The sequence below is a fragment of the Bactrocera latifrons genome, unplaced genomic scaffold, assembly GCF_001853355.1.
Source record: "Bactrocera latifrons isolate USDA-ARS-PBARC rearing strain unplaced genomic scaffold, ASM185335v1 scaffold_8, whole genome shotgun sequence".
Lineage (NCBI taxonomy): Eukaryota > Metazoa > Arthropoda > Insecta > Diptera > Tephritidae > Bactrocera > Bactrocera latifrons.
Genome location: NW_017537489.1, coordinates 2,290,043 through 2,314,044, shown reverse-complemented (window position 1 = coordinate 2,314,044; position 24,002 = coordinate 2,290,043). Strand labels below are relative to the sequence as shown.

Below are 24,002 nucleotides of genomic sequence, written 5' to 3'. Positions count from 1 at the left end.
TTGGCTGGCAGAAGGTGTATGATAACGATTTGGACAACATTGCTGGCGATTACAAGTCTCAAGTTTTGGGCGCAGAGGCAGCTATTTGGTCGGAACAAATTGACGAGCACACTTTGGATTCACGTTTCTGGCCACGAGCCAGCGCCTTGGCAGAACGTTTGTGGTCGAATCCGAAGCAGTCGTGGCGTTCGGCTGAAGCGCGTATGCTCTATCATCGACAACGTTTGTCAGAATTGGATATTGGTGCGGAATCATTGCAACCAGAGTGGTGCTTACAAAACGAAAATCAATGTCCCATAGATGCTTACGATCAAAAATTTGGAATCTGAAAGTAATACTAATCTTGCTTATGTTCGTAATAATACTGATAATAGGTCTGTTTGATGTAAAATAAGACGTAATTTATACACTAAACATTATTAGATATTATATAGCAAACATACCTATTATCTTACTTGTAACTGTAATACATATTTTTGAAATGTAAGTATATGTGAGAGTTGTTAATAAAAATTACGCTTTTGAATAGAACTTCTACCATACACTGGCATAATTTGACGAGGTGAAATCATTTCATCGAAAATATATGCTTGAGGGATTATTTCCAATTTTATTGGAAATATATGTAGTTGATATTAGTGAAAATTTAATATTTCTACAGGATAAGATATTTGGGTTTTTAGTCTCACCGCTCTTAACATTCAAAAAGTATAATTTTAGATACCAAAAATATTTTGTTTACCTTAAATGGAACTAAAGCTTTATTTCTGCATACATACATACATAGAATCACGTGGAATATATATAAACAGACGTAGCTTGTACAAATTTGTTAGTCTAGTTCAGAAATGTTTAGTAAGCAAAAATGTGTGTAAACTATGCTTTTAACTTAAATATGAATATCATGACCCACTTATATATTTAGATATGCCTGATGATGCTCCCCCTCATTTACTCATTCCAGTCTTCCTCATTTCGGCCGAATTTGTATACCAGACTGCCAATAAGGATGAATACATTCTGCATTAGAAGAGCTACGCCTGGCCAATTGTCCTTTTTTTCTATTAATTAAAGAATAAGAATAGCAATAAGTCGTAATATTGCAAAGTTTATTGACATGCTTGTCTGCCGAAAAAAACTTCCATATACTTTTTAGAACCAAGTATATTTTTAAATAACTTAAAACTTACTGTTATTGATAAAGTCATCAATCATAACCCAGATAGCTGCTATTATCGATGCAAATCCCATAACGAAGCCAATAAGCAGATAAATTTTTGCAATACGTGCTCCGGACTCGGATGTGTTTTCTTCCGAAATCTTTTAAATCGTAAACAAAACAACATATCTAAAGGTCTGTTAAGAGTGGTTAAGAATGGTATATAATTACATGCGAGTTCTTTACGGTGTTCACCATAAAGAAGCTGATTGTACCGAAAACTCCTATGAAAACATGTCCGGTGGTGATTTGTTTTTGACTGTCTACTGACATAGCATCGATCAGAACCCACCAGCCAGTGAAAAACTAAAAAAACAAAATATAAATAAATAAATTACTTATATATTTATGCATACATTAGCAAATATGTGATTGCTTTTGTAAACAAAGCAAATGTATGGAGTTAGCTGTAATCAGAGTACACATACCAGAAACCCAGAAATTAAGGCTGAATTTTTATTACGAGCTGTTTCTGAGGTGAACAATTCGCGTATATTTTCTAATATAGCCATTTTCGTTAAATTATATATTTTATTTCTTACTGAATTTGCGAAAAATATATTTTACTGTGAAAAATATGTTGACTAATTCTAAAGAAATTATCGAGACTGCTGTCAAAGCAGTCAGAGGTGCATTTTTTAAGTACTACTTCATTTGGTTCTACTTAAGTATTATTGGTTTGTTCTTTTAATAAGTTTGATACTGGAACTTTTTAGAAGTTTTAATTATTCGTTTGCATACAAGAAATAAATAAAAAGCTTTTAAGATTCAGCATAGAAAACAAGAAAATATTACTCACCAAATCCATTTAAATTGTATAACATATGCATTAAAAAGTCTTAACTTAAGCATATCGATAATAACATATCAGTCATTGCAATGTTGCGATAAATTTCCAACAATTCCTTTAAACAGCCGACGTTAAACAAAATAATAACACGTGCTGTAACATCAACTGTTTTTCTTAAATTTTTAAATCTATTAGTTTTAAATAATGTCTTCTTCTGAAAGTGATGAATCTAAGAGAGTGATGCAAACGGATGACGAGGAGCAGGAAGAACCAGATTTAGATGCCAGCGATACCGAATCTGATGAAGGTGATGAAGACGAAGAGATGGAACAAGAATCCCCCAAGAAACTATCGCTTGAGCAAAAGGTTACAGAAGATATCACAAAAAAATATGCTGAACGTCAGGGCAAACAATTGTATATAAGATTCCCACATAAACTGCCCGAAGATGATGATGAGTTCCAGAAATCCGCCATAGCATTATCTCCACTAATATTGAAAGCGCATAAACCACGACAAAAACACGCACGTTTTTGCCTGGTGGATTTTGGTTCACGTGAAGATCGCGATACCGCCTTAAAAGCTATAAAAGCAGCAGCAAAAAATGGCGGCACAAAAGTAGTTGTATCAATACCACGTACCGAGAGCGATGAATTCGTGCAAGAATTAGTGCAACGTAAAGTGAATACGTTGGAAAAGAAAAAGGCTAAAGCGCGTTTGAGACGTGCTAGCAAATTAGCATTGCGTTCGAAGAATTTCACATCCTCCATTGTTATAACGAACCTACCACAAAGCGCTTCAGTGGGAGAAGTACGTAGATTATTTCCCAATGCTGTTGATGTACATATAAAACCACGCAAAGGCAAGTTAATCGCTTCCAGTATAGCGACGATCACGTTACCCTCAACAATGGAGGCACGAGCCGCTATGAAGAAGAAACAATCATTATGTGGAACAGAGCTTATTATACGTTTCGATACACAAAAAGCGAAAAAGAGCAGTGGAAAAGCGAAGAAAAATAACATTAAAAAGTCTTCAGCAAGTTCTGAGTCTAAAACGGATGAAATTAAAGTATATGATTAAATAAAACTTTACTTGGAATTACGATATGTGATGGTTTTATTTAATTAAATTTTATTTAATATGAGGATTGTAAAGCTTCACAGTTGCTGCTGTAACATAAATTTTAAATGGAATTCTGTTATTGTTCCTCTTCGGATGGTTATATCCAGTGTGTACTAATGTATCGTGGCCAGAATTTTTAGTTTTCATTTAAAAAACAGCAGAAATGATTCAGCCTTGTCCGTTTATCCGACGAGAACTAGCACTTCAGCTTTTGAGATAACAATCATTTGTACACGTCCTTTTGACTCCAGAGAACCAATATCGGTTATATTGGGCTTATAATTGGCATACAAACCATGCAATAAAGAGCAAGTTCTTGTATAGAAAATGTTTATTTTTGACGAAATATTTTTAGCAATATCCGAATAAATTTTTCAGTTCGGCTTACTATAACAAATAGCTCTCATACAAACTGACTGATCAATTCTTGTTTAGAAACTTTTTTAGTGATAGGTTTTTTTGCTTTAGTGCAAACGAAATTAACATTTATTTTGCTTTTAACTTTCAGAAGTTAATCTACAAATATGCCTCATTCTTTGAATATAAAAGCAAATTTTATATATTATTTGAAGATTTATTGAAATCATAGCGTAAACCAAATACGAATAAAAGAAAATACTAAAATACGGTAAATAGTAGTTGAATTACATCTTTTAAGCAAGAAGTTGTAAAATAATTACATCCATTATATTACACTTTTTTTTGTATTTACATATATGTATGTATGTACTTGCAAATATTAATTTGTTTGTTTAACATTTATATGTTCCGATATTATTTAGAATAAAATGCAATTAAGAGATTACATATGTATTTCCGAAAGAACGTCTATTTTCTAAATATGTATATATTTTTCTGTTTTTAATTTTAGTTAAATAAATCTTTTCACAATTTGCGTAATTCATAATAATTATTTTTGCATTTCTTATCATTATAAACAAATCACCGCCAATACGATATTTGATGTCAATTAAAAAATCCTTCAATCGCGTTGAACATACATACATTTGTATGTATTTACCGATGTTTGCCAAAACTCTGCTGTCACGCACGGTCACAATCAAAGTGTGAGCACTCTTATCAGCAAGTGCAGTGTTTACATGGCTAATATGTGTATATGTTTATTAAATGTATGTGTATACATGCATTAAAAATTTTTACGAATATGCTGCTGGAATAATAATTTTATATACCACATTCTTAGAACCGACGAATGAACGAGTGAAATATTTGTACAAGTCTTCGCTTCCCGATAGCGCCCTATTTGTGTTCTATAGAACGCCATACTTATCAAACAGTCTCAAATACATAATGATTATTTATTTAAAAAGAAATATACCTTTATATATATATAATTATGTATATATCATTTCAAATAATGCACCGCTAATGTGTGTTGTTTAAATTAATAATTTTCAGTTAACATGAGCAAATAAGCATTAGTTTAGAGCAGCACTATTTTAATATACAAATTACAACATTTTGTTTTTAACGGTAAAAGTATGAGAATATTTCTTCATTTGTTGTATTACATTATCGCTTTACAACATATGTACAAATGTCGTTTTGTTATTCATACATATATGTAGTGCAGAAAAAGGTTTTCAATTATTGTTTGTTGTTGCATTAATAGAAATGTAATATGAAGGGATAGAAGTCGCGATTTATTGCGTATTCGTAGCTTACTTTAGTTTTATCTTTCCACTTTTGTTTACAACTTTTTTTTTTGTAATATTCAATAATTATGTTTGCAGCAGCCGTTGTCTGACGGATGGTGATGATGTTGGTGGTGCGCCAAATGTTTCCGTCGATGTCTGTTGCGTTGGTGGTGGTGAGCGCAACGGGAACGAGGGCTGTACAAATCGTACACGTTCCACATCTATGGACGAATTCGGTGGCGCTGTATTAGCTGCTGCATTAAATGCCGATGTGAAAGCGGTGGCGGCTCAAAGGGTATGATAATTGCGTTCATTACGTGCCTTGTAGAATTTGTAAGCGACCAAACTGATCGCTAAAATACCCAAAGTCAAAACAATGCCACCGATGAAGGATGGAAAGTCAAAGTGATTGCATGGTGGCCGGGGAGTTGGCGGAACAGGTGTAGTAGTTGTTGTTGTAGTAGTGGTGCTGTTGTCTGGAGCAAGAGTGGTTGTTGTAGTGGTGCTGTTGTCTGGAGCAACAGTAGTTGTTGTAGTGGTGCTGTTGTCAGGAGCAACGGTGGTTGTTGTAGTGGTGGGAGGAGTAGTAGGTGGTGGAGTTGTCGGTGTTGTGGGTGGTGGAGTTGGTGCAACAGTTGTAGTATTAATAGCAGGAGGGGTAGTGGTTGGTAATGGTGTGACAGTTGTGTTCGTTTCAGGGTCGGGTTTAATTGAAGTTGTTATATTTGGAACTGGGGTTGGTGTTGTAGGAACGACTGTTGGTTTTGTTTCATTTGAAGCAACTGTTGTGATTGTCTCCGTTGTGCTGGTTATTTCTGCACTATTCTTAGTCGTAATTGGTGTTGCTTCGTTGGCTTTATTGACCGGTAGCGTAGCATTGTTGGATTCTATGATATAAGTTAAAATATTTTTAAAAACAAGGTTTCGCATAAGTGACTAATACATATGTATACTTCAATACATAGAGAACTCAACAAAAAACCACATAACGAACCAAATAAGTATATTATTTATAAATTATTAGACCGTACACTCAAATCGTGCTAAACTACTATTTTCGATTCCCAATATTTGTATGCCTTATCTGAAGTGAGTCATCAAAAGTTCGACTGAAGTCTGTGTGTAAACTAAACATTGATATATTTTCAAAGCAAGCTAATTTTATTGCAAACCAAAAACGTTTTTTTGTGTATTTTTTCAGTTATTTAATTTGCCCTTTGTTCATGGTAGTTACATGTATTTACTAATTGCTTTATCAAACACATTACTTTAATTGAAACTCAAGACATGAACATAATATTATGTATGTATGTAGGTAAGAACATGCAGTACATCATATAAATTAATTTGACATACCTTGACAGTAAACCGATGAAAATACTCCTGCCAGAAGGCAACACAAAAGCAAACCTCTCACCGACGATTTCATATTTAATCTGCTTCTCTTAACTTCCGTGTAGTTTAGTGTATGCAGTTTTTGCTTGTTACAGTAATTTCCAAAGTGCAGTGAAAAATATATATCGCATATACGTTGTGGGAGTCCCTACGTCAACTATGCAGTAGTTCTCGTGTTACTCAAATCTTACGATTACCAAGAAAAATGTTCTATAGCGATACAAAAAAAAGAGAAATAATTAAATGCGCAAATATTATATGTAGAAAGACGAGCGGGGGCATCAAAGCAACAGAAATGTGTGCTGTGAATCTCTCCACCCTTGTATATAAGTGGTTATTATCGCCCTTTATTCTACTTATAACATTTTGTTGATTGCGAAAACAGCAATATGTTTTTATCACTTCAAAAATTATTTAATTAAACAATTTATTTACCAATCACTTTAATCCTAAAATCGCCACAATTTTCGTATTTTCTATAAGAATATAACCAAATTTATTGCATATTTTTCTCAAGACTGACTTGCTAGCTGATGACTGCAACTGGAACGCAGGGATGCATTAGAAAAGAGTTGAATAGGGTTGCTGTAAACTGCGTTTATTAATTAAATTATTATATATAATATAATAATATATTTTAATTATAAACATAAATTACTAATAAAAACATAGCTAATTATTCTTATTGCATTTTTTTTAAATTTCTTGTATTACCAATCAGCATATTACAGTCTATAGGTCCGTTTTTGTTTTAAATGCTTAAAGAATTGAGTAACACGTAAACTCCGATAAGAAAACTCTCCATTAACGTAAATCATACTCTCCATAATCTGTTCGCTCCCAACTAGAGAAGTGTTTTTCCCCCTACATAGAATTATTATATAATATTAATATATATGTTTACATATAGCTGATATAATATTATAATATATGAGCTATGATAAGTGCACATGGTCAGTATATATTTATATATATGTAATATTATACGTTCTTTGCTTCGTGAAGTGTTTTAACCTTACAAAGGGCTATTGTAGAATATTAATATATATGTATGTACATATATATTTCTGATATAATTTAAAAATCTAATATATGTATGTATGTACTAAGGTAAGTGTATCTGGTCAAGGAGCGGATTGGTACTGGGTTTATGGTTTTATCTCTTTTCCGCAATGGTCAACTTCTTGATACACATACTCCAACAGTGAGCAGCAAGTCTGAAAAGTCTACCACTTGAAGTGACCTTTTTATTTGCGCGGAGTGATTCTCAAAGCTACTACATACCCGGTTCTACATCGTTCCATTATGGCGCTAACCCATTATAAGTCCTAAGACTACCGACCCAAACAAAGTGAGATTGTCGAAAAGCTATTTTACCAGTTAAAATCCGAACAATTGCGTTGTGGTTTGAATATGGTATAGACCTTATCCTTTCTGTATGTAAATATTTGTTGAAGTTACGAAAGAGGCTTGTTATTTTTAGTACTGTCTCCCTGAATTGGTGGAGAATGCATAATAAGATCAAAATTTTAAGTCTTTTGGAGCAAAGTTGACGAAATTAAGAGCCAATTTATATCTAATGAGTGTTTTACATAAGATTTTAAGTCTTTGAATCCACGTTTTCAAAATCCGTCTCCCTCATAACATCAAAACTACTGCACCGATCCTTTTTGAAATTTTCAATTCAGATGATCCAGCATCGAGTTATGAAGAGCGTGCCATATTTTTTATTATTTCGCCAAGAAAATTAGTAGAATAATCTTCAAATCTTAATGGTTTTTAAAAATAAATTTTAATAGTTTCATTTAAAAAAAAAACATAAAAATGGCTTTGTTTTACAGTTAGTTGTTATCAAAATCATATAACGAGAGGCACAGCAAACGTACGGTTTCGACGGATTTGGGGCAGAAGGAAAAGTGTGTGAGGCGAGTTGGTTTCTTAGGTAGTTAGTTCCACTAGCTATTGCTTTTCAAGCTCTTCAATCACATAAATAAGACAACTGTTTATATATTTTTTTTATATTTTCCATTACATGTAAACTTTATTTCTTGAGTTTAGGTGACAAGCAGAAAAAATCCGAAGTTTATGTTTTAAACCGACAACTTCAGCTGCTGTTATAAATTAACGTAAAATACAAATTGCTTTTAAAATAAGTTTAGTTTAAATAATTCAACCACGTTACGATTCGTCAAAATCGTAATGACGCTAAAAAATATATTTTTATTCGGACGTCACACCGATTGCTTGCGATAATATATATTAGTTTTATATGCATACATATTTATTTCTCATAGTAAATTCAATTAAATGTGCACGCTGCAGTTTTTTTCTCATAAAATGGACAAAAATGCAACGATAAATTGTTTTTTATTATTTGTGTTTTCTGTTATTTTTGCGTTTGTCTTGTTTATAATTTTTGTGTGTTAAAAATTAAATTCTTATATACTTGTTAATGCGTGTAAACTCTTTGCCTTACTCGCATAATCAATAAACTTCCAAAACAGAGCAATATTAAGCGATTAGCATGCACTTTCTACCCAATCCCCAAGTGGCTCTATATATGTATATCAGGGTGACCATTAGTTCCAAATTTATTTATTTTTTTTTTTGCAAATGTCCATTGGAGTTTCAGTTTTCGTCCTAGTCAAAAAGAACTAACGTTTGTAAGCTCTGTACTTTCTATTTAGACTGTTTTACTGTTCCCATGTTTGCAATTTATATGAGATTATTGGTGTTTTGCCATACATTTTTTTCTTCTAAGCAAATAAGTCTACTACTTTGAAAATATGATTTTATAGTACAAAAATTTCCACTCTACAAAAAAGTTTGAATAATTTTTTTCAAAATCTTTGTTCGAACTTTTATGCACTTAAAATTATGGATTTTATGTACTGTATTCATACAGTACACCATGTCGTATGAGCAACACAGAATGTATAAATCACTGGTGTGAATGCTCAATACATTTGATGTACATATGTACATATAACTTTGACCGCGCATAAATCTTGAAGTTGTATTTTTATGGACAAAATCAATAAGACTGAAACTTCAGTGTGCGTTTGAAAAAAAAAAAAATCTTGGGAAAATAACGTACACCCTAATGCATATATATTTTTTTCAACTGCATAACAGCGTTTTGCCGCTGCTGTTTGTTCAATGTATCTATGTATGCATTTACAACTAAAGGACTACCTTGAAGTTTGTTTTATATAATTTGTAATCGTATTGTTTGCGGTAGAGCTATAGTTATATACGTATAAGTTATTAGGTAAATTGAGTGTAGCAAAACAAATTACAATAAGAAAAATTCACTAAAAATACACACATCCACCAAATATTGCAAGTATTTTAAGGAAATACCAGTTTACCAGTTTGTTTGGGGAAAATTCACTGCCACGACGGCGCGATTTAAGTCAATTAAAATTGTTTTAGGCATTTACGTATACGGGTGTGTGTGTGTGCGTAGTAGATGTTGCCGGTACAAACACAATGTTCCGAATTTTCGTCGAGTGCTTAAATATCCTTTATATTGCTGCTGGAATTTGAGCAAATTAATGCGTTTACCTCTCTATAAGCTAACGTAGCATATTCCATATAGTATATGTATGCGTATGTTTGTATGTATGCATGCTTCGCGAATGCAGCAAGAAGTTTTAGTTAATGAGCGAGTGAGCTTTGATTGTTGTAATGTAGTACGTACAGGTAAATCTTTCTTGTATTTTTTGTATTTTTAAATCGTTGTGGTTATACTTGAAATGTAGCATTTCGCCATTTTAACCATATTTGTTGCAAAATCAGTTGCTGGTCATTATTTATAGTCCATTATAAATTTATTGTTGTTATGCTCGTGTTTCTAACTAATAATATATATATATTTCTTTTAGCGAGCTATTCGTCTTTCATTCGTTTGCATAATTTAATATCCTGACCAGTTTAACTAAATGTTGCAGTAAACCGATAATTCTTAAAAAAAATAATCATAACATTCAAGTCAATTCGAAATCCATTTCATTCCATAATCGAAATAACAGTTTTCTTGCGGTCATTTGTTTTCAACGTCTGCCGTGCTGTTGTTTAAGAAAAATTTTAAACACTGACACTGTTTTTTTTTTACTCCTTATATACGGACGTATCCATGGGACTGGCTGGCTGTGCAAAAGAAGTGAATGAGTTGGTGTTTGTTGGTGTAAATGCAGACAACGACGAATTACTGGTATTCATGCTATTCGTTAGATTAGCGGACGAATTATTGATACTAATATTGATTGGATTGGAAGCCTGCTGCAGTGACGACGCAGTGCCATTGTTAATAGTGTTCAAACTCATGTTGTTGCTGACATTATTGCTGCTTGCGAGCAATGCGGCACTGCCGCTCGCACCGCCGCCAATACTTAAACGTTCTGCATTCAAATTCTGTAAGAAACCACCAGTGCCGCCAAAAAGCGTGGAAGAGTTTAAAGTAGCGCTAGTTAAATTGGGATTTGTACCGCCGCCGCTGCCGCTGCCGACACCACCACTGCCGGCTGAGCCCAAAAGCGAACTACCACTGAGCACATTAGGAGCTGAAGTGTTGAGACCCAGCATGGGTGTGGGTAGTGCTGGTTTAATGAAACGTTCACTGGCACGGCGATTCTGAATAAAAATAGGAAAACATAAATTTATGCTCAAATAAAATACTCCGCAATAAAATTTTAATAAAATATATACTCACCACAATTTGACCACAGGCATAACAGCGGTTCTGGTGTACTGAACCTGGACTAAGTGGCCGACTATTCGATGGACTATGCGAAACGGGGCTGCTGATCGTGCGTTGACGTGTGTTCACAGCACCAGCAGCTGCATTGCCCAAACCACCAGCGGTGCCTACGGCGCCTAATAAATTTTCATTGTAGAACCGCTCCTCATCCATTTCAAGCGATGATTCCGATTCGGATAGATGGCGACACAGTGCTTCACGGCGTTCTACTTCTAATTTCAATTTGCGCTGCAAGCGTGCATTTTCTTCGCGTATACTCTTTTCTTCTTGTGCAAATTGTTGTAATTTCTTAGTGGCCTCCTTTTGTGCTGCCGCGAGATTGGAACGCAATCGCACTACTTCGGAACGTAAAGTCTGTATGTGAGCGCTTAAATTAGAGGCAGTGTCACCATTGGCATTGGTTATATCACGTGGTGTAGTTGGATCGGAAACTGGTTCATCCAGTTTAATTTGCAATAAACGCTTTTCGGTCTCGAGTTTATCCATACGTTTCCAGAGCTTATTAACTAAGGCTTCCTGCTCTTGTTCCAATGTATTTTCTAATTCCACCATTTCTCTACGCAATTGCTCTAAATTGGTTTGTTTATTATCCGTTTCGGCTTGTAGCTTCTCAATTTTGCGCATTAGCTTGTTAACAAGACATTCCTGCTCCTGTTCAAGAGTTTGCTCTAGCTTGCATTTCTCTTGCCGAAGCTGTACGATTTAAAACAATTTTAGTTAGTTACAATATTGCAGATTGATATTAAAAATATATATATACCTGATCTAATTTACGCGATAAATCATTGGTTAAGCACTCCTCTTCTCGTTCGTAATGGTGTGCTAAAGTCTCCTTCTCTTTCTTTAAGGCTTGAATTTTCTTTAGAAGTGTATTCGATATGTACTCCTCCTCCTGTTCCGCTTTCGCTTGCTTTAAAGGAATATGAAAAGATTGTGCGCAAATATTAAAAATAGTAGTAAAAATAAATATCTTACAATTATAACGGACGCTTGCTTGAGTGCACGATTCTCCTCCTGCACCACTTTGCATTTAATCTTAAATGTATCTAGTTCAGCCTTGAGTACTCTGAAAGATGAAGGAACAATTTATGAGCAATTAAAATTGGTAGTGTTTATTGAAAAAAATTTCTGATATTCATACTTATTTTGTTGTGTCAACGATTCGATGCGTTTTTGTAACTGCTCTCGAGACACTGGACTGGGTGGAAGCATGGTACCTCCGTCTAGGGAGCTCTCCGATTCACAAGGACTCTCCATATCTGTAAACATAAGTAATTAAATAAAAAACATGAGTTAAAATATTTATTCAAATCGACCAGTTGTATCTGTAATGTGAAATAATTTCTTCACAAAAGGTAAATGACCCAAAAATAGATAAAGAGAAGGTGAAAACAATTGTCGGTTTTCACTATTATACGAATAAAAAAATTCTTGTCAACAACTTATATACATGAAAAACCAGTGTGTAATTATCTACGTTGTTGTTTATACGCTTAAAGCATCTTATTTTTCAATAATAAAGGTTTGTATGCCTGCAATTTGGTAAGCAAAAATTTGTTATTAAAAGAAACAATTGATGCTGTGTTATTATTTTTTCGAATTTCAAATTACCACCCTCCTTTGTCGGCAAATGTACTTTTAACACTTTGAAAATTGAAGAGAAAATGTAACCATACTTATATATTTATGTTTGAACAAGCATGTATATAATACATATATGTACATAAAAATAAATTGATACATATATTTATATGTCGTTGTCGTTGTTTCTTTATCATTCCTTGCATCTATAAGCAGAGAACAAAGGCATCCCGATCGAAAGCGGTGACGACTTTGCCTACGCTAAATCATATATATATATATATATATATATATACATTTCTGCAGCTATATGCATATACATACATATATGTACTATATACATCAGCATTTACCACTCTAATTTTATCAGCTGTAATGCTTGTTTTTTCATATTTCTTAAATAGTCGAGTTTTTAGTCAACTTAGCATAGCGAAATGTAAATTTCCCTTATATCAATGGTTCGACTACAGGAACACCTCTTCACCCTCCATAAACTTTGTAACTCCACATATGAGTGCATACACAACCAGCTTGTCGAGTTCACGCCCCATGCATTCCATGGTCACAACTATAGGATAATTTTTTGGCTAACGATGCAAGTATATATGTATGTTAGAGCGTTATAATTAAATTTTTCTTGAATCTGCATTTGTTCGTTTTATTATTAATTAACTCACCTGAATATCACCTTTTACGAGTTACTAGAAAAATTGCGGCTCTGCAATCTTTTGCTGTTCCCTTTCAGTCTCTTTTTCACTTTTGCCTTCTTTTCAAACTTCCAACCAAAATTGAAATAAATAATTGTTTTATAATAATATATGGATTTTGTAATATTTTAGCAGCAATTTTTCAGCAATATTGACAAAATGTTTAATTCTTTTCTCTTAGTAGCTCCGAGCTCCAAATAAATCGAATCCGACACCAATCTGCTTTGCAAATTTTTTTCGGTTTTTGCCGTTTCCTTTTCAACGATAGCTGCTGAGCTGATGACGACTGGACAGAGTTATCAAGCCACAAAAAATTAATATTTTAGACACTTTTCACACACTTCGAAAATTTTATATTCAATTGTGCAATAGTTCGTTGGATTTATTGTATTTATTTTTAAAATAAAATATTTGAAGCATAAAACGTTATATACAGAATATTAATTTACATATGATATTATGTTTATACATATTATCTTTCTACTTTTTTTTCTAATGTTCTTATGATTTTGGTATACAAGTGACATTTGCACGTTTTCACCGTGACAAAAAAAAAAAAATAATAATATAAAAAATTGGAAATATGTAATTATTTTATTTATTAAATATTCAACTTGACAGCTATGAAGAGGTAGAATAATTCACAATAGTAGAACTATGCCTTCTCTATTCTATAATTTCTTTTAAAACGGAGTTGTTCAACAACAAATAATAATTTTGTACTACTAAAAAAAGCAAAATATATTTATTATAATTCAAATCGCCATATTAGGACTGGTGAACTCGTAAACATGAATACTTTATCAACAAACACTGTAGTTCAAATCGAATACTACTCGATAAATTGATTCGATGGCATTTCATAATCGACGAAAAGTACATATCTATTAACTGTCAGCAATAAAAACAATACTGATATCTTCACACGTGCGGTAACATTAATTCTTATACATCGAATTATTTAATTCAATAATCATTTATATAGCATCAATATGCCAGAGGATGATGGCATGGATAAAAGAAAATCCCATCGCGCGCGGCAGGCCGGCGTGAAAGCGGAAAAGAAAAAGTTGAAGGCCAAGAAAGATTCCGGTAACACCAAAGAACCCAATTTGACTGCACGTCAAAGGAATCCAAAAGCATTTGCTATTAACTCTGCACAACGTGCTGAGCGGAATTTTCGACGCAAAGAGGATTTAACAGCTAAAAAGCAACACATTCCTGTTGTCGACCAAACACCAGATGAACCACCACCTGTGCTAATAGCTGTGGTGGGCCCACCTAAGGTGGGCAAAACGACTCTAATAAATAATTTGATAAAGAATTTTACGCGTACAAATGTTACTGATATACGCGGCCCCATTACAATAGTGACATCGAAAAAGCGACGTATAACACTGCTGGAATGCAACAATGACATCAATTCCATGATTGATGTGGCAAAATGTGCTGATTTGGTATTGTTATTATGTGATGCCAGTTACGGGTTTGAAATGGAGATTTTCGAATTTCTTAACATTTGTCAAGTGCATGGCATGCCAAAAATTATGGGTGTCCTAACACATTTGGATATGATTAAGAATCCTAAACAATTGAGGAAGCGCAAGAAGGAGCTGAAACATCGTTTCTGGACCGAAGTTTATGATGGGGCCAAGTTATTTTACCTTTCGGGTTTGCTACATGGCGAATATTTGCGTAATGAAGTGAAAAATTTGGGACGTTTCATTTCAGTTATGAAATTCCGACCGCTATCATGGCGTGGTGCGCATAGCTATTTGCTTGTGGATCGTGTCGAAGATGTAACTAACACCGACAAAATACGACGCAATCCCAAATGTGATAGAGAAATTGTTCTTTACGGTTACGTGCGCGGTGTGCCTATGAAGCAAGAGCATTCGGTGCATATCGCCGGTTTGGGAGATGCGAGAATCGAAGAACTGAGCGCTATCCCAGATCCCTGTCCACTGCCAGGCACAGAGAAAAAACGCAGTCTTTTAGAAAAGGAAAGATTACTGTACGCACCTATGTCTGGTGTTGGCGGCATAGTTTACGATAAAGACGCTGTGTACATAGAATTACAGGGATCACATAGTCATAAGGAGAAAACTGGCGATGCTGCTGAACAGGAACAGTTAGTAGAGAAGCTTATAGATAAAAAGCAAACTGTGGATGTGCAAATTGAAGAGCAAGAGTTTCGACTCTTCTCTGATGGTTCTGCCATTAAGTCGAAAGACTACAAGGAGGACAGTGATGTAGATGACGAAGAAGGCAGTCAAGATGTAAGTGTGTTTAATATCAAGTGCAAATATCTATAAAAGCGTATGTTATTTGTAGGAGGATTCCGGTGTAGATGATGAGGACGATGCGAGTGTTAACAGTGACGATGAATTTCGCGGAGAGGATTGGCGCGCCGAAGATAGTGACCAAGAAGAACAGCCAGATAGCGATAATAATACATCTGACGATGAGGAGTATCAAACAGTAGATGAACAGAAATCGAAGGACAAACATAGTGCGGTTGATGAATCTGATCAGGATACAGATAGTGAACAGGAGGAGGCCAAAATTCTAGCAAATAGTATGAGTTGGAAGGAGAACTTGGCACAAAAGGCGCGTGATTCGTTTTTGCTACGACATTCGGAGGCTAAGAACATTATGCGTTTGGTATATGGTTGCTACAGCACAAGCGAAAGCAAGGTAATTTTTAATTTTCCAAACAAATAACTGTAGATATGCATTTGCAATTTATATTTTCTATGTTACAGAAAAACAAAAATGTAGAAGACGACCAAAACGATTCAGATTCGGGCGAAGAACTGGGTGGTCTCTTTAAAGTAGCCGCTAAAAAGCAAAGCGACATGCAAAAGGATAAAGACATACGAGATAAAATAGAGCAATGTTTTTTCGAGGACTTCTCCGGTGGTACGCGAAATTGGCTGGAAGATGACAACAAAGCGCTTTTAAAAAATTGCTTCGTCACCGGCAAATGGAAGGCGTCAGAAGATGCCGAAACGCTGCTGCGCTTAGATGACCTAAGCGATGCTGAAAGTGAAGTTTACGGAGATTTCGAAGATCTCGAAACTGGCGAAAAGCATGCTGGCACCAGCAAAGCGCAGAACACTGCCACCGAAGAAAGTCCCGCTGATAACGCGGCTGATGCGAATCAGGATGAAAATACGCGCAAGCGTCGTATGACCAGAGTTGAAGAAGAAAATCTAACCAAAGCAGAGCTTATGGCGAAAAAACTGAAACTTAAAGCTAAATTCGATGCCGAGTATGATAATCATGATGGGCCAAAAGAAGACGATGGACGCATTACGGGTGACCACGATTATTACGAAAGCTTAAAAGCGGACGCACAAAAACAATCGGAGTTGAACAAAAGCGAGTTCGCAAATCTCGACCCCGAACTGCGTTTACAAATCGAGGGTTATCGGCCGGGACTTTATGTTCGGCTGGGTAAGTGTTTTTCTTTTTTTAAATTCGTTTCAGAATTAATGCATTACATTGAATTTTAGGCTTTCGTGGCATATCTTCGGAGTTCATTGACAACTTTGATCCCAGTTATCCTGTGCTGGTGGGCGGTCTCAATATGACCGAAGAAAATATCGGTTATGTTAACTGTAAAGTGAAGAAGCATCGTTGGTACAAGAAAATATTGAAGACCGGTGATCCGTTAATTATCTCTTTGGGTTGGCGGCGCTTCCAGACCGTGCCAATATACGCCAAAGTTGAGGATAACTTCCGACACCGTTATCTTAAGTATACGCCCAACCACGTGACGTGCAGCATGACATTCTGGGGTCCAATTACGCCACAAAATACCGGTTTCTTGGCGTTGCAAACTGTACGCCACGATCTCGATGAAATGAAGCGTCTAGGTTTTCGTATAGCGGCTACGGGCAGTGTCAGCGAATTGGATAAATCCGCGCAGATTATGAAAAAACTGAAGTTGGTCGGCCAACCATTCAAGATCTACAAGAAATCTGCATTCATTAAGGGCATGTTCACAACCGGACTGGAGGTGGCCAAATTCGAGGGCGCCAAAATTAAAACCGTCTCCGGCATACGTGGCCAAATAAAAAAGGCGCACCATGATCCCGAAGGCTCATTCCGTGCCACCTTCGAGGATAAGATACTTTTGAGTGATATCGTCTTCTGTCGCACCTGGTTCCGCGTGGACGTACCACGTTTCTATACAGCGGTCACCTCGCTACTACTGCCGCCAGAGCAGAAATCACAATGGCAAGGCATGAAGACGTTGGGACAACTGAAGCGTGAACGAAACATACGCAACGAAGCCCAACCGGACAGCCAGTACACGGATATTAAGCGTGAACCGAAAATCTTCAAACCGCTTACGATACCCAAAGCACTACAACGCGCGCTGCCCTACAAGGACAAGCCGAAAGTGCGATCGTTGGCTGATAAAAAGGAGGAGTTGGAGCGTATAGCGGTGATACGCTCACCACATGAGCAGAAAGTGGCCAAGATGATGAAAATGATAGAGACCAACTACAAAGCCAAGCGGAAACGTGACAAAATGGAGACTAAGGTACGACTGAAGCAATTCCGTGCCGAGAAACGTGTGGAAGAAGCGCGAAAGATGAAGCGTCAGAAAGAGGTGCGCAAGAAGGTATCACGTGCTATAAGTAAAATGCGTAAGAAGGAAGAAGCCTAAAGAGCACCAACACAAATCCGTATGTATGAACTTGTATATAACCTAGAAACTCTTTTAATTACTTAAATAATAAAAGTCAACTAGTTTACATAAAATATTGTTTGCTTTTATTTGCGAAGTATATAAATCACAATGCAAATGTCACTTGTATTCGGCATATTTTTGTTAGCTGGAAAAGCTTAACTAAAACATCATGCGCGTGTTCCTCAATCCTGACTTTTGTTGTCGTCGATGGCCTTGAGCGCGGCGAGTAGCTTATTTTTGCGGCTGCTGGGCAGACTTTGGCCTGGAGAAATGTTTCCTCGCTTTTTGGGCGTTTCCTCCAAGAGCACACCGCTATTGGCCTGTCGGCAGAATGTGTCGAGGAACGCCTCACGCTCCCTGTAATCGTGCGAGATTTGCTTGCGTATGCTGGAGATCTCTTCCTTCATGTGTAAGGTTTTCTTGGCGGTATTACAAACCTGTTAATTGGAAATTTAAAAACTAATTAGTGGCTTGAATGATTAAATCGTGGTTTTATTATTGGAAATAACGGTTTTGGATTTGATTAAAAGATCCGAAGAACAACTGTGGCAATTGTTTTCCACACTCTGTTTCAGGGAAAAGAATAAAAAATAAATGTGATCAAACTAACCGTTCTTATAACAGGCGGTTCGACCGGAATTAACATGGATTTTATTTGCCCAACGGATTTTATTCCGAGGATCTAACTCTGTTTGTTATGTTAATACTGTCATCAGTTTTAGAGCAATACCTAGCGGCAGCTTTGTTCCGTGTCCTGCCTATACGTGTTGTCATTGAGTCCAACCTGGGCCTGGAGGAATATTTCTGCTGCGTTTGCACCAAAAGGCTCTATTTTGGTTAGATGCAACACAAGTATCCTCAAGATCACGCGAAGCTCAACTAGGCAGCATGATATCCAGTCTGATCAATTTACGTCACAAATCCGACTTAAGAAAAAAAAAACATCTCGATTGGATAAATCTCCAAGTCTGTTCCGTTTCTGTACAACTAATTTTTATGGGAACACTCATATTGTTCTTGTAACGGTTAATCAGACGTTTGGAAGGGAAGATATAAATTATTTGTCATCAACATCGTCTAATGGAAGGCTCAGGAGGAACGCTGTTTCGACGAGGTCGGACTATCGGCAGAAGGATGAGTGGCAAAGAGGGAGTTAGATTCGTGTAGAGACTACTACAATACAGGACATATATTTAATATTTCGGGGTCGAATCTGGACAGTACGGTATTTAGAACGAACATGCGCAAGGATAACTCTAAATTCTAGAGATAACTTGAGCTCTTTTGCTATGGGCAATGGTGTGTAAAGGTCGAATCGTCAAGTCAGAACTGATAATCAGGACAGATTCTCTTCTATGTACTTCTGATAAATATCTAAAAAAAATACCAACTCACATCATCATCTTCGCCGTTATCGCCGCTTACACTTTCGCCTTCATGTTCTTCTTCGCCCAGAAACTCAGCGTTGTAGGTTTCATGTGAACCAACTTCATCATCTACTTTCCGATCGGAATGCCCATTCACACAATCACTCTCCTCTTCCTCTGTTTCCTCATCGACATGATCATTACCGTTTTCGATGTCAACGCCATCCCCACCGCCGTCAATGCTAGCATAATCTCGTACGGAACGATTGCTCTGATGACGTTCACTCACTTCGGGAAATTCATCGTCTGGTTCGTTTTCATAATCTTCTTCGTAATCGGTTATAGCAGGAAGTCGTTCATGCGTTTGCTCATCTTTAAGTTGAGTTGATTTCTTTTGTTGACGTTGTTGTTGTAACGGCTGTCGGGATAAGCGCTGCGGTGACTTTAGTGTCGATTTTAGTCCAACACCTTCCTGTCGTTGTTTTTGTGACTTCGCCATTGTGACTATGGATGAGCCCACCTTACGATTGCCATAGCCTAGAGGCGTCTCGATTTTCTGATTCATGGGAGTTTTAGTTGCGCGGTGAATAGTCGGATGAAATTCTGTTTCCGTATCTTTGACGTCATCATCTAATACCTCATCTGCTAAGATACGTTCTAAATCTTTCTCCAATTTGGATTCTTCCTCTGCAGTTGTCGTTTTACGTCGTCCAACGGTGAGTGTGGATGAGAATTTTTCCTATGAAAGTGAATGTTTGGTTCTCTTCGTTCAAATCCCACAAGAATTAAATAAAAGCAATGGTACTTACCCCTAATTCATCCAGCTTGCGATAACCTGAAAGCTCCAATCGCGCCTTTTCTAGTTTTAGCAGCGCCTCTTTTGTGCGTTTTTGCTCAGCCAATAGTTTTTGTTTGAAATTTTTAGTTTCGATTTGTACGCGACGCGCCAGTAATTTCATGTCGCTGTCCTTCTCCTGCAAGCGAGTTTCCAGCTTTTCCAATTTTTCCGACAAACGTTGTCGTTCTTCCAGATTTCTACAAGATTTCAAAGTTTAGAAACCGTGAGTTTTTTGCTTTACGCAAGCACTTTAACTAACAGTTCTTCAATTCTTATAAAAGATCGAACAACCGAGCATATTATACTCCAAACTCACTAACCCAGAGAAAAGAAACGCGACTAAGTAACTATAAAATAAGAATGTCCAACACAGAGGATAAATTAACAGAACTGGAAGTTATTTACTTAAGGGGCACAATAGACCTAAAGTGGCGGTGCATTCTACGTTTATTGGCTTAAATGTTATGTTTTCCTAGTCTCCTTTTTTCAAACTGTCAACCATTTGAAAGTTATGGCAGGAAGCTCGAGGATTTCTAAGTGGGATTTGCATGAAACCCAACTCGATCCTTTCATATTTAAAAATCTAGAGAGCACTCACCTATCCTTATTCAGCTGACTGTAATACTTATTTTGATCGCTGAGTGTGAGTATTATGGATTCTTTGGTTTTAAGTTTATGTTCAAGTTCCTTGTTAAGTTGCTGTAGATTACGGTATTTGGCCTGCCAAACGCGCAACTCCTCGGCATGTGAGTGTAAAAGTTTCGGCAATTCAGCATTGGTGGATTCATACTTGGCCAAAGCCGAGTCCTGACGCTTGTGGAGTGTGCGCAAAATGCGATTTTCATGTGCAAGATCCTGAAAATGAGAATGTAAAGGTAAACAAAAGAATCCTTAACTTTTTTAATTGTAGTACCGCTATGGTTTGTTGTGCATCGACCAATTGATTTTGGAACGTCTTCATGCGTAGACGGCGCGCGGAGAGCACACGTTGCCGCACCTCCGTTGTGGCGGGTATCAATGTAGCGTGGCGACCCATGCTAGCGCCGGCACCCTGATGGCTCAAAGCATTTTTGCGACGAAATAAATTATTGCTCGAACCCTTCGAACTGGATGTGTTCGAATAGAGACTCTCACAGCTCTTTGTGGATACCCTGTGAGGTGCAGATAAATTTGGATGATTGAAACGCTCGTCAAACGAAGTGTTAACTTACGGCAGCAATTTGCTACGTTCCTCCGGTATGAGGCTCAGCGCTGATGTGGACTTTCTCGGTGAGATCATTTATGTTATGTAAATGGGTTTAATGTTGACACTATATTTTAGTTTTAAATATATGTACGGGTGTATGGGTTCCGCTAGCAAAATATATTCTATTTGTATTACGTATTATATATTCTCGCGAAAAGTCCTTCAAAAAATTAAATTGTTTTTACAAATATTTTATTTTTGAAACAACTCAAACAGTCGCAGACACTAGACTCTATTGTATCTTGTTTAGGAAACGATTTATTTTTCAAATCACCACACTCGTTGTTATTGTTTTGTTATTGCTACTGGTCATTGGGCAATGGGACTTTTGACGCTTGCAAGCGTAATATTATTCGTGTCTCCTTGGTTACCAAACAACTCTTATCGTCGCTGTGCCGACCACACCGATGGCCACGTTGTTGAGGTTATGTATCATAATTCCCATATTAGAGATTCCCTTTAAACACCTTATAAAAACAGCGCGGGCTTGTTAAAGAATTGGAAAAGTTAGACTTTGATCAGCAAAAACCCGTCAAATTCAGGTCCAAGCTATAAGCAGGATACATAAGGGGTTTCCCAAACAAGCTTTCGATCCATCAGGCCCGTATATTTCAAAGAAAGGAGCTCATGATAAATTATTACTTGCCAATTCCATAAACACATAGCCAAAGCTTACTTACCGTCAATCTTGGCTTGGCCACCGATGCGCCGGCTCACCAAGACCTTTTCCGTTTAACCTGATTTTTATCATCAGTAACCAACGTCTACAAAATTGGGCCGTTTTTAGGCCAGTGTTTAACACCTAAGAAATTGAATTTGTGCTTACATACATGATAATCTGACTCGACTCATCCCCTATTCACAATTTCAATCATCTGGCTGGCATTGTGTATATTAAGAGACCTTTGTTATGGGTATCTAACAACGTATTGATTTCTATATCTATATACCATCCTGAAACCGACGTGTGAACTTATGGGAAATCTCAAAAGGTACGACTTTCTGAGTTTTCCTATCTATATCTCCAAATTTCCAGTCCTCAGTAAAAATGCTAGGCTGGTCAAGATCCCGTTCAGCACGATCATCAGGGGTTCACAAGCTTGAATTTCTGAAAATGACGCACCCATAATGTCACGCATTTCCTTTTTAACAAAATTTCTTTACTCTATAGAACGTACGGAATGTACGGAAAATACCTTACTACCATGTATTTTCAAAGATCTGAAGCTCTTATAACATAGAGAAAATATCAATATTACTACTGTGATTAATTTTCCCGCTGTAATACACTTATGCCATCGAATTTTCCAGTCATCATAGCACTTGGAAAAGTCCTCCGTCGTGATGGCCATCAGAGCCTTCTTCGATTCGGCTTTTATATCGCACTTTGTTCAATAAATTCAGACATACAAATTATCGAAGAATTAACTTTCAGAGCCTCACAAAACGAGGCGTTCCTCAAATACTAATGAATTTTTAACGTGAAATTTAGCATAGATGTCACTAAAAATGCTACCAACTTACAAAAAATAATTTATCGATTCAAAAAACAAGCGAAGTATAAATTAAAAATTCACCTTTCAATTTGATCACAGAGTAAGTCCAGTCAACTTTCCATTGGAATTTACGTAGTCCCAACAAGTAGAACCCGCAGTTTTCGATAGCCTTTGTGAAGTGAAGTTGTAAAATAATTGTGTTATAGACGTTCCATTTTGGAACCAGCACCAATAGAAGATAATTAGCTACTCACATATTAGGTACATAGATACATATCTATTGTTTATACCTCGAATAAAGTATGATAACTTTGTCACAAAGTATGTAACTCCGAAAAGGAAACGTAGTAAACCCTAAAGGTATCTTCTTATTTTTCTTATTTTTTGGCGTAGACACGACTTGCGTGGTTATGGCCTAGTTTATAACAGCGCGCCAATTGTTCTTCCTTTTCGTTGTTTGCTGCCAATTGGAGATTTCAAGGGTAGGCAAGTCCTGATCTTTCCACCCGCTCTTTCCATCGGAGTGGAGGTCCTCCTTTTCCTTTGCTTCCCTCGGCGGGCACTCTCAGAGATGAAGTGTTTTCATCCATTCGAACGACATGACCTAGCTAGCATAGACGATGTCTCTTAATTCGCGGAACTATGTCAATATCGTCTTATATCTCGTACAGCTCTGCGGTATTCATCCTTGCCAATCTTCCACAGAGCCTTTCTCTCAAAAACTACTAACGCGGACTCATCAGATGTTGTCATCGTCCATGCCTCTGTACCATATAGCCGCTCGGGAATGATGAGTAACTTGTACAGTTTGGTCTTTGTTTGTCGAGAGAGGACTTTACTTCTCAATTGCCTATTCAGTCCAAAGTAGCACCTGTTGGCAAGAGTTATTCTGCGTTGGATTTCGAGGCTGACGTTGTTGTTGTATATGTTAATGCTGGATAGACGAAATTATCTACGACTGTCAGCAGTGACGTGAAATCCATATCGACTGTTTGTTTGATGACAGCATATATTATTATTATGCATTACCAGACCCATTTGCTCCGCTTTCTTATCCAGTCTGGAGGCCTTGTTGCGGCCAATGATATCAATATCATCGGCGTACGTAGCAGC

The 24,002-nt window shown here is 36.6% G+C and overlaps 6 protein-coding genes across 7 annotated transcripts; 2 read left to right on the top strand and 4 right to left on the bottom strand.

The window, feature by feature from the left end:
- Positions 1–730: 730 nt before the first annotated feature.
- On the bottom strand, positions 731–1,822 carry LOC108976725 (transmembrane protein 50A). The gene is made up of 4 exons (XM_018945987.1): positions 1,648–1,822; positions 1,391–1,525; positions 1,191–1,320; positions 731–1,061 (listed from the first exon to the last, which is right to left on the bottom strand). Exons 1-4 carry the CDS (start codon positions 1,729–1,731, stop codon positions 952–954), a joined length of 459 nt encoding a protein of 152 aa, XP_018801532.1. The 5' UTR covers positions 1,732–1,822; the 3' UTR covers positions 731–951.
- Positions 1,823–1,974: 152 nt separating this feature from the next.
- LOC108976716 (nucleolin) lies at positions 1,975–3,118 on the top strand. The gene has a single exon (XM_018945979.1). It carries the CDS (start codon positions 2,214–2,216, stop codon positions 3,090–3,092), a length of 879 nt encoding a protein of 292 aa, XP_018801524.1. The 5' UTR covers positions 1,975–2,213; the 3' UTR covers positions 3,093–3,118.
- Positions 3,119–4,439: 1,321 nt separating this feature from the next.
- LOC108976769 (integumentary mucin C.1) lies at positions 4,440–6,743 on the bottom strand. Its single transcript, XM_018946054.1, has 3 exons — positions 6,623–6,743; positions 6,149–6,397; positions 4,440–5,679 (listed from the first exon to the last, which is right to left on the bottom strand). Exons 2-3 carry the CDS (start codon positions 6,219–6,221, stop codon positions 5,081–5,083), a joined length of 672 nt encoding a protein of 223 aa, XP_018801599.1. The 5' UTR covers positions 6,222–6,397; positions 6,623–6,743; the 3' UTR covers positions 4,440–5,080.
- A 345-nt stretch (positions 6,744–7,088) lies between these two features.
- LOC108976765 (ribosome biogenesis protein BMS1 homolog) lies at positions 7,089–18,007 on the top strand. The gene is made up of 6 exons (XM_018946050.1): positions 7,089–7,140; positions 14,010–14,169; positions 14,223–15,516; positions 15,572–15,934; positions 16,003–16,696; positions 16,756–18,007. The coding sequence occupies exons 3-6, from the start codon at positions 14,230–14,232 to the stop codon at positions 17,916–17,918; spliced, it is 3,507 nt and encodes a 1,168-aa protein (XP_018801595.1). The 5' UTR covers positions 7,089–7,140; positions 14,010–14,169; positions 14,223–14,229; the 3' UTR covers positions 17,919–18,007.
- LOC108976768 (coiled-coil domain-containing protein 6) lies at positions 8,885–13,539 on the bottom strand. 2 transcript variants are annotated; one of them, XM_018946052.1, is made up of 6 exons: positions 13,208–13,539; positions 12,091–12,208; positions 11,925–12,015; positions 11,710–11,859; positions 10,902–11,642; positions 8,885–10,822 (listed from the first exon to the last, which is right to left on the bottom strand). In XM_018946052.1, the coding sequence occupies exons 2-6, from the start codon at positions 12,204–12,206 to the stop codon at positions 10,301–10,303; spliced, it is 1,620 nt and encodes a 539-aa protein (XP_018801597.1). In that variant the 5' UTR covers positions 12,207–12,208; positions 13,208–13,539; the 3' UTR covers positions 8,885–10,300. The 2 variants fall into 2 exon arrangements, with proteins under 2 accessions (XP_018801597.1, XP_018801598.1); XM_018946053.1 differs by lacking the exon at positions 13,208–13,539 and adding an exon at positions 12,561–12,581.
- Positions 18,000–21,720, bottom strand: LOC108976766 (lebercilin). Its single transcript, XM_018946051.1, has 6 exons — positions 21,359–21,720; positions 21,061–21,298; positions 20,746–21,002; positions 20,119–20,344; positions 19,338–20,048; positions 18,000–18,379 (listed from the first exon to the last, which is right to left on the bottom strand). The coding sequence occupies exons 1-6, from the start codon at positions 21,424–21,426 to the stop codon at positions 18,125–18,127; spliced, it is 1,755 nt and encodes a 584-aa protein (XP_018801596.1). The 5' UTR covers positions 21,427–21,720; the 3' UTR covers positions 18,000–18,124.
- Between the last annotated feature and the right edge of the window lie 2,282 nt (positions 21,721–24,002).